This window comes from Mustela erminea, chromosome 7 (genome assembly GCF_009829155.1).
Source record: "Mustela erminea isolate mMusErm1 chromosome 7, mMusErm1.Pri, whole genome shotgun sequence".
Lineage (NCBI taxonomy): Eukaryota > Metazoa > Chordata > Mammalia > Carnivora > Mustelidae > Mustela > Mustela erminea.
Genome location: NC_045620.1, coordinates 1626805 through 1643054, shown reverse-complemented (window position 1 = coordinate 1643054; position 16250 = coordinate 1626805). Strand labels below are relative to the sequence as shown.

At 61.5% G+C, this 16250-nt stretch overlaps 1 protein-coding gene across 1 annotated transcript in view; it reads right to left on the bottom strand.

Annotated features, from left to right (window-relative positions):
- The window catches only part of TAF4 (TATA-box binding protein associated factor 4), a 65217-nt gene that overhangs the window by 27184 nt on the left and 21783 nt on the right, over nucleotides 1-16250 (bottom strand). Inside the window, 1 exon segment of the mRNA XM_032350164.1 lies at nucleotides 981-1147. Coding sequence (XP_032206055.1) covers nucleotides 981-1147 — 167 coding nt within the window.

Below are 16250 nucleotides of genomic sequence, written 5' to 3'. Positions count from 1 at the left end.
ACTGTGACACGTGTGCGGTGACAGAGCTATCGCTGGGCCTCCTCAGCCAAGTCTACCAGCCACGGGCTGTCAAGAAAGCGAGGATCCGGAACCGTCCCTGGGCGCGCCTCCTGCACGCCTGTTCGCAAGCACTAAGGAACCAAGAAGCACGTGCCCCCTGCATGGGGGCGGGGGGAGGCAGAGCGCTGCAGGCGAGGGGGTAAAGGAGTGACCGGGCGGCCCACTGACACCTCAAGTCAAGGGGAAGGCAGCACGAGGCCGGAGCGGGTGGCACGGGCGGTCGGACTAGAGCGTGCACCTGGCTTCCCACGACCCCACGGGCCTGGGGCGCACTGCTCTCAGCTGTCCCCGGTATTGAGCGACAGAGCACCACATGGCTCTCTCAGCCCACCCAAGGCCTCTGTCTGCACCGTGGGCCTTCACCACCATGGGGACACAGCCAGTATCACAGGGATGTCGAGCCCCCACCGGTGTCCACCTCAGGTACTCACTGGCCCACTAGTCAGAACAACAGACTCACAGCCCCAGCAGAAAGCGTCTGGGAGACAGAGACATGGGCAGCGTGCCAGCACGCACTCAAAGGGAAGCCGGGGTGTGGACAAGACGTGTCAGCACTGGGGGACCGTGCCCCCACCCAGGTCTCCGGGGAGAGATCCCTGAGCTAACCCCAAAGGCCTAACACATGTGGAGGGGAGGCGTACAATCTCCTGATGCCCCCACGTGCCTCCGCAACAGGAAAAGCTGACGTACGCGGGGTTCACTTTGCAGAAGGGGAGACTGAGGCACAGGAGGTAGAGTCACAGCAGAGGACAGGACAGGACGGAGTCCAGGCCACCAAGCCACGGTTTCGCGGAGCACGGATGCAGCACCAGCTCCCCGAGCCTCCCAATGGAGGGCGGCATGTGGCCGCCCCTCTCTGCCCTCACAGGACGCCTGCAGACTCCCCAGGGGCCGCCAGTGCCCGGCACGCATGCACTCACCTGGACGGTGGAGATCTGGACGGGAGGGGCACTTGTGGGGGTCGCGGGGCGGGCCGCCATGCTGGTCTGGGGCTGGGTCTGCACGTGGGCCTGGGCCTGCATCTGGGCCAAGGCCTGCTGGGGGATCATTAACAACTGCCCGTTCTCGCTCCGCACGAGGACCATACCTGGGGACAAAGGAGACGTGGCGTCAGGAGACAAGCCGCCTGCACACGGCCGGTGAAGGGGCCGACCCTGTCACTGGGCAGCCTGACAGCTCGGAGAAGCAAGCAGAAGCCATAAGCCAGACAGAGTCTCGGAACTTCGAAGCCCACTTGCCAGTGAAGACGGCCTCCGAGACGGGAGAGCACGCGAGGTTTCTCCACAGGACTCCAGCAGCAGGTGAGTCTTCTTCCAGCAGTCAGCCCGGCAGCAAAGCCTCTGCAGGCCACACCACCTGCCCCATGGCCAACGGCACCGGCCTGCAGCAAGGGCCACGCACCCTCCGGGGCGGAAGCCAGCGGCAGGGCCCCACGGCCAGGCACCATCCACACCAGGACGGCCACGCACTCACGCCACGACTCCCGGCTGCGGCCAGGATCCTAGGGCAGCAGGAGTCGTGGAAGCAGCCGGTCCCTCGGCCCCTCCTCCATCACTTCTCCTGCCCAGCGGGCCGGGCTGGGACCTGAGAGGCCCAGTCCGCCCACGGCCGAGGGTACGAACCCTGAAGCAAGCAGTCCTCCTTGGAACAGGACTTCCTCCCGGGTGCGGGGGTGGCACCGCGGCGGAAGCTAACCTGGACGCCCCACACGCAGACACAGAGACGGCGGGCAGGCTCACTTCCCGGGGCTGCAGCTACGTCACTGGAAACAAGTCCCACCAGTCAGATCTGGCATTCATCTCCGCTTCGAGAACCAGCAAACAATTACGTTGTCGATTCCACGAGAAATAGTCTGTTTTTGTGTCAAACTCTTCCGTTTCCCAAGACAGAGTACGTAAGGAGCAGCACACTCCTGCTCACGCAAGGCCTGCAGAAGCCCGGGGCAGTGATGCCCCAGCGGGAAAGGACGCGTCTCCGCCACGGACAGGACTAAGGCGGCTCTCCCCAAGAAGGAAGGGCTGCCCGAGAGCCCCCCGCGAGCCTCACACCACGCAGCGTCAGGACTTTCCCTCCTGTACCGAACCGGAGCCCGAGCCACCCCAGGGAGGCCACGAGGAGCCCCTGAACCTCTGGGCCCTGGCTCCTTCGACAGCCAGAGGGACATGGAAACTTGACAGCCTCCTCCTGGGCTCCCATCTAAGACCCCCGATCCAGAGAAACCACACTGATGCCACAAAAGCCTCCCTCTAAAACCCCCTTTTACGGTAAACCACGCTGAAATCTAACAACAAAACAAAACAGAAACCGGTGGCCGCGAGCGACCCACCGTGAAGGCTCCCGGCCCAGGAGCCCGCGAGCACACCGCGGAGCCGGAGAGCGCGGCGGGGCCACGTCCTCCCGAGCGAGCGAGCCTCCCAGGACCACCGTCCCTCGTCACCCGTCGCTCTTCCGGCCGGAGACCCCGCTCCTTCCCCGCACGGACTCCTCCGGAAGCTAGTGGCTGAAGCCGCGGGGAAGGGACGAGGGACGGCAAGGCCCCCGTGACGACGCCCCGCGTCAGGCGGGTCAGCGCCACGGCGATGCGCGTGCCCCCGGGTCAGCCGCCGCTCTGCTCCAAGCACCACCTCCACGAAACTTCACACAAGATTTGAGTAAGAAACAGTCACACGACAGCCACGGGACCAGAGCGGTGGAGCACAGGGGGCGCGCCAGGCGCCAGAGCAGTGCGAGACGGCCACCGCTGTGCAGCGTGCCCGTGGTGACAAGCCAAGTCAGAGAGGGAAGCGACCGGGGACCCTCCGCAGATGACGTCACCTCAGGCTGGCACCCAAAGTACATCCGAGTGGGGACGTGAGCAGACAAGGGAGAGTGACAGACGCAACTGCAGAGAAGGGGAGGCAACTGCTCCCAAGTGACCGGCCACACAGCCACAGCGGGGCCCCGAGCGACCGTGACCCCGAGGACAGCCACACGGCTCCAGAGGCTGAGGGGAGGCCACGTGCACGTGGGGACGGGCGCTGTGCTGGGCACACGCTGCCTCCCAGGCCCCCGGCTATGCTGCGCCGCCCTCACCGGCCAGACGGAGAGCGCGATGGCCCGACAATCACAGCGCCGACGGCCGCGTCAAACTTCATCCAACGCCACACTTGAACGACACAATCTCAGTCCCGGATCTTGTACACTCCTGCTGTGATCACTCATGTCAAACAGAGAAGCTGCTGGGCGGCACCTATTCTTGCAAAGACCAAGAAACATAACTCTGTCTCCAAGTCAGCCCCGGGAGGCCACCCCCTGCCCACCCCTCTGCTAGCGCAAGACGGGTTCAGGGAGGGGCTCCCGTGGGTGTGGCCCACTGTCCCCTTACAGATGGGGCCCCCGAGGCCAGCGTGGAGCCAAGAGGGACCACCTGACACACCACAGCGCCTCCTTCGCAAACACGACGGAACCGCGCTCGGCACACACACGCCCTCGATGCCCAGAGCAGGACCGCCCACCACGCACTTCCCCGCCGGGGCGCAGATACAGAAAACACTCCTTTCCTTTCTGAAGACCCTTCAGAGCCTGTCCGGCCAAGGTGGCCAACCCCAGGAGGCCGGAGGCAGTTCACAGACAAGTCCGGAGCCACGGGCGGGCCTCCGCTCAGGACGCGCAGCCCGTCTGCACGAGCCGCCGTCCCGATCAAGCAGACAGGAAAGAACTCGGGTGTTCTCTTTTCGTAACGGCGATGCCCTGCTGGGGACAGCACGTCTGTGCAGCAAACCTGAGAGACGCAGACACGCACCCGGACAGCAGAGATCTGAAATCCCGCGCCCTCCAGCCACCGTGCACGCGGAAGACCTGTGCCCGGCCGGGGGACGAGAACTCAGGCCGCGGCCACTCGTGCCGTACGTCGTGCCCACGTCACTGAACACGCTTCAAAAACAGAGTTTCCAGGAGCTCCGCGATACTTCATCCAAGACAAATGTATAATGTCTTTATTGCTTATGCTATGGGGCTATTTTCTGGGTTTCGCTGCTGTGAAAGCTCAGATTTTAAAATCACCGAGCACCGCGTCGGCGCCCACCAGCAGCTCCAAGGGCCACGCGGTCTGGCAGAGCCCGGGTCTCCCACGCTCAGCCGCACGAGACCGTGGCACCAGGTGTGCGGGAGGCCGGGACACCCCACGCGGGCTGTCCCCACCGCCGCTCCCGCCACGCAGCGTGGAGCAGACGGCCAGCTCTTCAGAACGGACCCCATCCTTCCCTCAAGCACCACAGTTTAAGATAAACTCAAGGTTTTTACCAAATGTTACAGTTTCCGTGATCCCTTTCATACCAACAGTTTTTACTGTATTTTTAACCAAAATGTAGGTCAGCCAGAGCTACACTACAAATTAAACGGGCATTTCGGACTCGCCTGGGAACCTCCACCTGGAAGACATCACTTCAGGGAGCGCCTCCGCACAAGCTCCGGGAGCTGCGGGCGCCTCGCCGTCCCCCCCGCCCCCCGCCCGGCTGGCCAGGGCCGGCCACGCCCTTCACGCGCAGGCCTGGGAGGCCGCCTCCCTCGGGGGCGGCTGGGGCTGTGATGACAGGAGCAGGGAGCGGCCGCCCGGCTGAGAGGGACCAGACCTCTGCCCTCACCTTCACCGCCACGAGGGTCTCCAGTGCCCCGTTACCTGCCCGACAAGGACGAGAGTCCACGAAGACTGAAAAGGCAAAACCCTCCCCAACTACCCACGTGCGGAATGAAACTGTCCCCCAAGCCAGAACCAGGACAGGAGCCGAGGAAAGGGGCAAAGCTCAGTCCGAAACACAGCGGCGGGCTTCCCTTCCGAGAGCCGCACACACCACAGTCCAGAACCACGAGGAAGAGCCTGGGGAGGGTGCAGAGGGCCAAGGACCTTCTGGCCCCAGGCTGTGGCCACAGAAGCAGGAGGAATGTCCCCGAGGCCCAGGATCCCAGGGTAACGGCCCTGGGCCCTGCCGCCACACCGCAGCCAACGCGGACACTGGTAAAGCTGACGTAAATCACGGCCCGAGAAGCTCCTCTTGCTCCCGTGGCTCTCTGCCTCTGAAACGCGCGGGGGAACCGTGACTCCAGGAAGTGGGGGAGCGGGGCTCGGACACGCAAGTGGACAGGGCTCTTGTGTCCTGGCCCAACACCCCACCTCCCCGGTCCAGTGTGGAGGGGACAGCACACACCAGCTGCGCCCAACTGTGCTGCTGCTGGGGGATGCTGGGGCGCTGGATGCAAAGGATCCACATGTGAGCCGCGACCTGGACCCTGGTCCCAGGGCTTCAGTCCTTCACAAGCAGCTGCCCAGGGCCGCAGCCTCGCCACACTTGCCCAAACCGCACCAAGCTGACCATCATTGCTGGGAAACTGCCCCTGGGCTCCTGCAGTGCCGACAGTGCGATGCTGGACGCAGTGCATGCTGCGGAGTGACCTCGGGGCATCTGTGCGCACGGGGCATCGTTCTTTCAAAGCCTGCTTAGTGTCGTAAAGCAGCATGTTCTCATCTTTGTGTGCACGGGAACAAGTCAAGGCTCACAGCAGGAGCGGCACGGGAGGGAACGTGGTTGCTCGAGGGTGAGGAGCACTGACATTACGCGTTTCTGATCGCCAGCGGAAGATGAAGCCTCTGACCCACTTCATGTTCTAGCACGTGCGGCGTCTGCACACACAGACGTCATTGTCACAAACCTTAGGGCACCCGAGCACACTGAAAACCACAAACGCGGCTGGGAAAAGAAACGCGGCGGGGGACCAGAGCGAAGAGCTTCGCCAGGCCTCGCTCCCGGGCTGGGAAGCCAGCTGTTAAGAAGCCAGGTCTCCCCAGCTCACACGCAGGCAGCGCAACCCACCAGTACCCCAGCCGCCCTCCATGGGGAAGCGGACAGGCTGATTCTAAAACTCGCAGACAAAGCCATGGTCCCACAGTCACCAAACCACCACAAGAAAGAGCGAAGTTGAGGCCAACACGGCCAGTTTCTACGACGTGCTAGAAAGCCGCAGAGAAGGAGGCGGGTCAGCGCGGGCACCACGCTGGAACAGACTAACGGAGCCGAACGGAGTCCAGAAACAGGCCCGCACAAACTCGGACAACCGATGCTCTCTGGCAAAGGTACAAAGGAATTCAACGGGCAAAGGACAGTCCTTCAGCAAACAGGGAACAAGGGAACCTCCACAGGCACAAAGCACGGACTTGGACCCCTGCCTCACGCCGTCTACTGAGAGTGACTCACAATGGATCCCAGGCCTAATGTAGTAAGATCTAGAACTCTAAATTTCTGGAAGAAAACAGGGGAAAAGTCTTTGTGGACCGTGGATTAAGCAGAGAGAGTCTAGACACAACCCCAGAAACAGAACCCATGGACACAAACCGGTAAGGCAGACGTCACAAGATGAAACACTTCCGCCCTCGAGAAACACCAAGGGAATGAGAGACCACGGGGCAGAAGGAAGTCCTCGTGAGGCGCACGTCCAAGCAAAGGCATCCACAACACGGAATCCTCCAAAAAATGGGCAGCAGACGCGAAGAGACATTTCACCAAAGGCAATAGACAGCAAACCCGCGCGTGAATCAGCCCACCCCGTGGGTCCCCCGACACCTCAGGGGTGGCTGACTCCTCAGTCACAGTGTGACTCAACACACCTGCCACACGGGCAAAGGCAGGACACATCCACCCCACGTGCCCGATGTGCCCGACGCTGCTGGTGTGCATGCGTCCTGCAGCCCCCGGCAACGTCCCGCACACCCCGCAGCCCCCCGCGACGTCCCGCACACCCCGCAGCCCCCTGCGAGGTCCCGCACACCCTGCGCCACAGCGCCACGCCCACGAGGTGCTCCCCCGCACGACATCTGACCCACAGTCATCCGCAGCAGCTCTATGTGTGAGAGCCAAACACGGGGAACCCAAAACTGCAGGTGAGAGGCGGCAACTCCGGCTTACCCATAGCACAGGGCACAGGCCACAAGGGCGTCGACGCGCGAGGACACGCAGCGGCGCTCTCAGCCTCCCTTGACGGCGCAGGGACGGTTCGGAGCCCTCCTGCCCAGCAGCTTTCGGTGGCTTCCCACGGCTCCTGGGTAAGGCTGTCCTCCCACGGCGGGCTCCCTCTGCAGCCTCACCTCGGAGACGCCGGCTGCAGAGCCCCTGCCCACCACAGGGCCTCATTCTGGAACGTTCCTGTTTGCCCGCTGCCTCTGGAGCCAGCTCGAGGCCCACGTCCCCAGGACCACCCACACCTCCTCAGGTGAGCCCGTCTCCCAGGCTCCACCCCAGTGTCTGTGGCTCCCAGAGGCTGTGTCCCCTCCGTGTAAGCTCCCTGAGGGCAGGACGGACCCACACAGGCCGTCTTGCAGGGCCTGCTCCAGGAGGCAGGAGGAGAGAAGGGCTCCCAGCCGCCGCACTCCGCAGACCAGCTGCAAACAAGCCCGCCAGCGTGACAGCCACCGGCCAAGAAAAATAAGATCGGGGGCTGGCGTTCTCTCTGGTTGACGCGCACATAGAGAACCGGTTTTCTGTGCTGTCGATGCTTTCAAACGCTAAAGGTTACCGGAACTATCTGAAACGTTTGATGTAAACAAGACACCAGACCTGGGGTGCGCACAGCGTGACAGAGTTGCCAACGACGACGTCGTGCACCTGAAACGCACAGAAGCCCGTGCGCCCACCCCACGCCCGTGAGGGCAGAGACACAGAACGGCCCCAGGGCAGGCAGGCCACGGCTGAGGCTCGGTCAGGACCCCGGCGCACATCACAGTCCCCTCTCCCAGGCGTCCTGCCGGAGCTCAGGACGGCAACGGCTGGCACTCTCCAGATGCTGCGTTTACGAGCCTCACCCAGATGTGCACACGTGCGGGCACGCAGCCCGGCAGAGCCGCCTGCCAGGGGACGGGCTGGCGAAGGAGACCGCGGATGGGGGACGGGGTGGGGTCTTCCCTCAGCAAACGTGTCCACACAGGCGGAACTTTTGTAATGAACAAAATTTTGTCCAAAAAGTTGACTAAGTTACCTATGGCCACAACTGTCTCACAGACTTTAGAAAAGCGGCCAAGGGGTGCCTGGCTGGCTCCGTCCCTCGAGCACGCGTCTCCTGATAGAGGGTCACGCGTTCAACCTACCTTGCGTGTAGAGGTTACTTAAAGATAAATCTCAAAAACAATTCTTAATAAAAAACGGCCCAAAAAGGCACCAATTCCAAAAACAACAATTTTGTTTTGATTCCCAAAAACACCACAACGGACCAAACAGCAAGGATACTCGGCCTCACGGAGTGGGCAAAAATGGGCAGATTACACGGTAACTCTCCTCGCCCATACCCATGACGGCACGGGGTGGGTGCCGGGCGTACAACGCTGGGCGAGGGTCTCTTCCGACAGCACCAATACTGTGACGCATGTCCCCTGACCCAGAGACTGCAGGCGTGGGTTTCTGCGCAGCATGACACTCGCCGGTGGGGGACAGGTGCAGCGGACCGGCCACGTTCCCACCGGGACACTACACACCATCTAGAGGAATGCGCTCCCACTGGGCCCTGGCAGGGATGCGTGTCCCTGATGCACAACATGAAAAGACAGCTGCGGAACATCACACAGGACCCACTTCTGGGACAGTCCCGTGGGCATGTCTAGCTACCTACAGTCAGAGAGAAAACCGTGGCCAACATGTGCCCCAGGGGTGTCTGTCTCAGGAGACGCACGGCACTCAACTGCGCAGTTCTCCGCATCAGCATCAGAATCACTGTCACTTAAAACCACAGTAAGAAAAACAGTGCCTTCAAGCGCTGGGTGACCGGCTGCCAGGAGGGTTGGGGTCCCCACACCCCTCTGGGGCCACCTCTACCTCCCTCCGCCCCAAGGTCCACCACGTGGGGCTTGCAATGTCACCCCATGGCTCACGCACTATCCTAACCCTCTGGCCCCATCACAGACCCTCGGAGCCAAGGCGTTCTCTCCCGCAGACATCCCCCCACCTTGAGTCCTGGACACTCCAATGCCACCTCACGTGTCTGTCTTGGGATGGCCCAGACCTCGCACCTCCCACTTACGAAACACCGAAGACTCAGAGGGTCTGAGTGGCCCCACCTGCGGCTCCAGCAGCATCACAGGGGTCACTGCTCTTCTGGAAGGTGCAGGGAAACACTGACCCCAGAAAAGACACGGCCGGCTCCCCTGACAACAGGGCAGGAGGGTCAACGCAGCCTCCCTAACCGAGTGCCAGGCTCTCCCCCAGCAGCTTCGGCGCCCCAGCCTCACCCTCCCGGGTACACGCGCATCTGCCCAGCACACGTCACCTAACGCCCTGGTCCCTGGCCCCCGGAGCGCGGCGAATGCAGGGGTGAGTGCCCGCGGGCCCAATCTGCTGGCACCACTTTCCCAGCTTCCCACTTATTCAAAACCCTGAAATCCGGGGGGCCTCGGGGACTTGCCTGCATTCCCGCTCCGGAGCCCCAGGGAGACCTCCCCAACCTCCCCAACCTCCCCAAACGCCTAGGATCAAAATTGAGCACATTTAATGCTTCTCTTCAGTCTGAAACCCCACAGGCCCCGCACGGACTGAGCGCCTTTCTCCGCACACGCCATCGCACTCTCCCTCACCCGCAGGTCCCCCTGCAGCCTGGGGGGGTGGAGGCTCTGCTCCCAGTCTAGGCCCTCCCAGCGGAGCCACAGCAGCAGAACAGCCTCTAACCGCGGTCCATTCTGCCTTTCCGTCACTTCCCTGCCCCTTCCTCTTGACTCTCTCTTCTCCTAGCAGGGGGACTTCTGTGATTCACCCGGGGTCCTTTCTAGTGCGAAACGTGGGAATGAACTAAGAATGAACAAGTAAAAGCTTCCAGCAGAGCCTGAGAAATGCAGTCACAAAGCAGGAGAGCAGGGCACCCGTTAAAGCCTCTGCCTTCACTCAGGTCATGATCCCAGGGTCCTGGGATCAAGCCCCACATCGAGCTCTCTGCTCAGTAGGGAGCCTGCTTCCCTTCCTCTCTCTGCCAGCTTGTGATCTCTGTCTGTCAAATAAATAAATAAGATCTTTAACAAACAAACAAAGCAGGACAGCAGAGCGACCAGGAGCAGGTTCCTTAACAACCCACCTCTCTCGCTTCCATCCAGGTTCCCTCAGCAGCTCTGCAAATAGGACAGGGCTCTGCACGAATTCCAGGGCGCGGAACGCACAGGATGGCTTGGAAGAACATTTTGGATCCTCGTCAAGACCAGTAAACAAAGAGATACGAACCCTCCCTTTCAGGGTTGCCACAACACACTCTATTCAGCAACATCTGCTTCCTCAGACGATCCGTCCTCAAGTCCACAGGCCCGTCCACACCGAGACAGGCACCTGCGCCCTCTCACATGCTCCGTCGGCTAGTGAGCCGGCAGGGGCCGGAGAGGCCGGGAGAAGAGGGGCTAATCCAGATCTGTCAAAGGTGCAGTGAGACGAGCGGCTCTCCCGGCCAGACAGAGCTGTCCGCGCCAAAGAACGAGGCTCCAGGGGCCAGGCTGGAGGCCCACCCAGGGCCCGATCTGCAGCAGTAAACCCCTCAGAGACCGCAGGTTCAAGGGAGCGGAGGTCAGGAGGCAGACGGTATGCACCTGACACGATTCCCAGCAAAACTCTGGCTCTCCAGAATTGAGCCCCGGAGAGGAGGAAGCAAACCGAGGGCTCCGAGCAGCCTAACGACGCCCGCTCACTCCCTCAGCCAGCAGATGCCCACTGAGGACCTCCGACGGGCCGGGCTGCCGCAGGCACCAATAAAAACCAGAAACGCGGACGCGGGACTCATTCCTGGAGGCCCCCTTCACAATGTGGGAGGCAGGCGGTAGCCACGAACCCGCCATATCTGATCCACGCTACAGTCAGTCGATGCTACAGAGGAGAGCTGCTCGGCACTGGAAGAGACGCAGCTTGGAGAACCTTCTGGACCCGGTCTGCAGAGCCTAACCAGGAGGAAGCAGCGCCACTGCAACAGGGGAGGCGTGAGGCCGCCAGGAGGGGGCGGGAGGAGGCGCCTCATCCCAGCAACACGGGCAAGGACACAGCGAGCGTCCGTGGGGAAGGGCACAGACAGGGACCCAGAGGGCTGAGAGCGACATGCAGGAGAGCAAGGCCCCAAGGCCCTAGGCAGGAGGGGCAAGGGACCAAGAGGCTGGCTTCAAGAGGCGTCGGGAAGGAGCAGCCGGGGGCTGCTAGCTGACGGCTTCGGCACTCTCCGCGAAGAGCGGGTACAGCCGGAAAAGCCAGAGGACAAGGAAGGAGCGCGCAGGGGGGCGGAAGAAGGTGCTGACAAGCGACACTGTTCAGCTTTAAGGAACATGAGGGCAAATCCCACAGACGGCAGAGAAAGCCTCTGACGAACTTGACATCCGCTCATGACTACAGGATGAACATCCCCGCCAGGAAAAGCAAACAACCGCAGAAAATCAGCAGTGGGAAGGAGCTCCCTTAACTTGATGAAGGGAATCTACAAACCGGCATCTCCGACAGGTAAGTCTTCGGAAGCACAGCCCTTGAAATCAGAATAATCCGCAGACGCCGTCATCCCCCTTCCAAGACCCCAGCAAGCCCACTGCCCAGAGGACAGGCCAGGGAGTTGGGAGCGGAAGAATCTGAATGGAAGAAACTGTCATTCCTTGTACAGAACAGGACTCTCCGTGTGTAACACCTAAAAACCCCACACACACATTTCCAATGAAAGTTTGATTAGACTGCTAGACTTTGATCAACATCCAAAATTCGACTACAACTCAGCATACCATCAACAAAAACTAGAAAATGTAACTCTGCGGCTTTTTTAGGCAGGCTGCGCGCCCGGCGTGTTGGCGCAGAGCCCAGCATGGGGCCTGATGTCACGACCCTGAGGTCAAGCCCTGAGACGAGTCCAAGAGTCGGACACTAACCAGATAAGCCGCCCAGGCGCCCCGAAAACACATTTCTTAAGAACTACTATTCCCAGCCTCCTGGAATGACTCCAACAAAACACGTGCAAGGCCTGGATGGAAAAATACACACACTTGCTTGAAAGATGTCGTGAAAGACCTAAACAGAGTGAGACGCCACACTCCTGCACACACACACACCACGCCACAGACATCACCCCCCAACTGGCCGCGCATCGGGTACAGTCCCAGTCAGAGCAGCTGCAGGACGCCCACGGGCCTCCGACCACGACCCACAGACGCAGACGCAAGACGAAAGCGCGGATGAGCGGAGAAGCTTCTCAGGGAGGCGCCAAGCGGCCCTGCCCCTGAGAGAGCACAAAGGCACGACACGTCCTGGCGCCACAGACGGGGGACACACAGACGAACCGACAGCGCCGCGGACAGCCCCGAACAGGACGCCCACAGGTAAGACTTGACGCACGGCCGTGGGGACACGGGCCAGCGAGTCAGGAAGGCCGGCTGGAAGGCCGGTTGGAAGCGAGCAGGCCGGGGGGTGCAGGATGAGCCACGCCACGCTCAGCCCAACGCCCAGCCCCCGGGGACAGAAGACACCGGAGCCGGAGCACAGGCTGGACCGCAGAGGAAAACACAGGGCGAGATCCCTGTGACCTGGGAGTTAGGAAGAGCATAGTAAGGGCACCTGGGGGGCTCGGTCAGTTCAGCGTCTGCCTTTGGCACAGGTCAGGATCCCAGGGTCCTGGGATGGAGCCCATGTTGGACTCCCCGCTTGGCACAGAATCTGCTTCTCCCACTGCCTCTGCCTCTCCCCTGGCTCACGCTCGCTCGCTCTCTCTCTCAAATAAAAAAATCAATACAATCTTTAAAAAAAAGGTGGAGGCAGGGGCGCCTGGGTGGCTCAGTGGGCTAAAGCCTCTGCCTTCGGCTCGGGTCATGATCTCAGGGTCCTGGGATCGAGCCCCGCATCGGGCTCTCTGCTCAGCGGGGAGCCTGCTTCCCCCTCTCTCTCCGCCTGTCTCTCTGCCTACTTGTGATCTCTGTCTGTCAAATAAATAAATAAAATCTTAAAAAAAAAAAGGGTGGAGGCATATTAAACATTAAAAGGAAAAGCATATTAAGCATAACCCAAAAAGGCACGTCCCATAAAGAGAAGACAGATCAAGGCAGCCACATGAGAACCGAGAACCCCATGCCCCACACGACGGAGAGAGAGAGAGAAGGCCGGCCGCCATCGAGGGGCGCCCCGGCCACACACACGGCCTCGAAGGAATCACAACCCGAGCGCCGAGGGACTGGCCTGGCTGCAGGAGCCCGTTCCCAGCGCGGCCGGAGCGCGGCCCGACCCACACTCCCCAGCGAGGGGGCGAAGCGAGGCCCCACTGGACGGCTCAGCCGCCTCCGGCCACAAGAAGGAGGCCGGACATACTGGAGCAGCGCCGTGCAAGCGCCCCATCTACACAACTCCAGAGGCAAAAGCCCAGGGCCAGGCCGACAGGGCAGATGCGTGGCTGCCAGGGGTCACCACCAAGGGGTGGGGGGGGTCTGCACCTTGAGTGCAGTGACAGTCACACAACATACTCGTTAAAATTCATGAAACCGCTCCACAGGGTCAACGGTGCGGGACGCAGACCACACCCAAGAAAGGGGACCGTGAAGGTCAAGCCATGGGGCTCACTGCACACCCACCCGCGGCCAGACTGCCGGAGGCTGACCCCGCGCCCAGCACGGAACGTCCACGCCCACCACCACTCAGGAGAAGCGCAGCGGCTTCTGAGGAGCCTGAACACAGGCTTGCCCCGGCCTCAGCAATTCCACGGCCACGGGTCAGCCGGGAGCGAGCGTGCACACGTGTACCCACACGCAGCCTGGCCCGCGGACACTCAAGGACACGGCTCTCACTACCACCACAGCTGGGAAAGCCCGCTGAGCCCGGTGAGCCGACGGGCATGCGCATGTGGCCACGGGGCTGACCTCGGCCCGTGCCAGGAAGCCAGACCCCATCACGACGCGCAGCTCCGTCTCCGCGAACGATCAGAGAGGCAGCCCCGACTACAGAGACACAAAGCCGAAGTCTGCCGGGCCCAGGCGTTCCATCAACGACGGGGCACGAGAGGCCCCCGGGGCTGAGGGGCACGGCGGCATCTGGGCCGTGACGTCAGACAGCCAGGTGTGCACGCTTCCCAAGACAATCGCACGCTCGGAACAGGTGCGTTCTGTGGTCTGTTTCATGCCCCCCCCAGCCCCACGGAAAGTTCTTCCGCTGCTGCTCAGACCCTGTGGGCTCGGCTGGCACGTCGCCAGGAGGCTGAGTCACCCCATGCAGGCGGCACAGCCGATGGCGGGGAGCCAGGCCGGGATCCCTCTCACCTCCGCAGGGAAGGACCGCCAGCTGCCCACACACACCCTCCCCGCAGCCCGGTGCTTCCCGGCCCGGCCGGCTGGGGCCGAGGACGGGCGTCTGCTGCGCCCCGGGGAGATCAAACGTCTGGACGGCTGCCTTCCAGCGGTATTCCGGAACCAGAGCTAGCACAGGCGGGACGGGGGCACTGGGAGAACAGGCTTCTTCTCTGAGGTGACGACATGTAAAACTTAGTTTTTCAATTAAAACAAAATGCCACCGGAAGATGATCTCCAGGCGACGTCATCAAGGACAAAAGTCAAGGTGCGCACCGGAGTACACGCACCTCTGCTGCGATGGAAGAGGGCAAGCGGGCTGTGCAGGTGTGAACACGCTGAATTTTACAAGAAGAAACACACAACGAATGGCCCGGAAACCAACGAAAATAAACATTCTGAACCTTCCCTGGGGATCGGCAAGACAGAGGGAACAGGTGAAAGGCGTGTGAAGACCCCGTCCTCATGTCACAGGCAGTCTTCTCGCACAGAGCACGAGCGCCAAACACACGGAACCAAACTCTCCAACTGGGAACAAAACGCACAGAACAAAGAGCTCCGTCAGCGGGGCTGGGACACACGAACCACCGCAGAACACCTTAACCCTGGGTTTTACTGTTTAACCTTGAGCCTGATCTATGGTAGGACAGTCAAGTGGATGAACAGGGTTAGGTTATCAGACCCAAGATTTCCGTGCAAGGGAGCAGACACAAACATCATTTCCAAGAACTTAGGGGAACCTGCTGTTCTTAGCGACCTGAATGGCAAACACCACAGCAGTTCTCTCAAGACCCCAGAAGCGGTGCCCTGGCCAAGCAGTGTGCCGAGACCAACCAGGTGAAGGGAAGGCACACTCGCTGCCAGCAGGGAGAGGGCGGGGCCGTCCCCCGACACCTGTCCCCAACACGGAAAGCAGCCACCTCCATTCGCCCCTGCGTGGCTGAACCATCCGTCCATGCACGGAAGGGAATCCCAGGGGCCACGCCCAGCCATGTGGGCAGGAGAGACAGCGGAGTGGCCCAGCCACCACGGAAGCCCACCGGGAGAGCCACCCATGAGCTCCCACTGCCACCGGGCATGCTCATACCCACCAACGGGCCTGCTGCCTCTTCCACCCCTGGGACCACTTGCCCCGCCGGCTACTCCCAGAAGGCAGACTCAGCGCACCGTATGGTAAGTTCTGCCAGCACTCCAGGGGCTCACCGTCCTGTCCCTCCTTGCAGTGGCCTCCTGACCACCCATCTAAAGAGCACCCTTCTGCCCACACCCTAGCCTGCCTCACCTGGGGAGCAGAGCAGAGCCTCGAGCACATGCCCAGCGCCCGCACCACGTGTCATATTCCCGGCACACAGCCGGCCGCCTAAGTACGCACCTATTAAAAACCACGTGGTTTGCTTAAAGATTTTTATCTATTTGACAGAGACACAGCGAGAGAGAGAGCACAAGCAGGGGGAGCACCAGAGGGAGAGGGAGAAGCAGGCTTCCCGGCAAGCAGGCTCAATCCCAGGACCCCGGGATCAAGACCCGACCCAAAGGCAGACGCTTAACAACTGAGCCACCCAGACACCCAAAACTATGTAGTTTTTGACTAACCGCATTTGAGGACCCGGGAAATTTTAGAAAGGAAGCAACATATCAGAGACAGTTACATGACCACTTGGTGACAAGACTACGGGTTACTCTTCATGTCTTTCCTGGACTCTGGCCCTTGTCAAATCTCCTACGAGGAGCGTGCATCACAGCTGTGCCCCTCACCCACGGTATCAGTGACAGGGCCCCACGGACACACGGGCAGAAGGTCGGGGCTCCCTCCCGCTCGGCCCCCGCCCGCGTGGCTCCCGTCACTTCATCCCATCGCCACAGGAGGGTGAGCCCAGGACCAGAAGGCGTTTCCAGAGCCAGAGGCCACATTCGC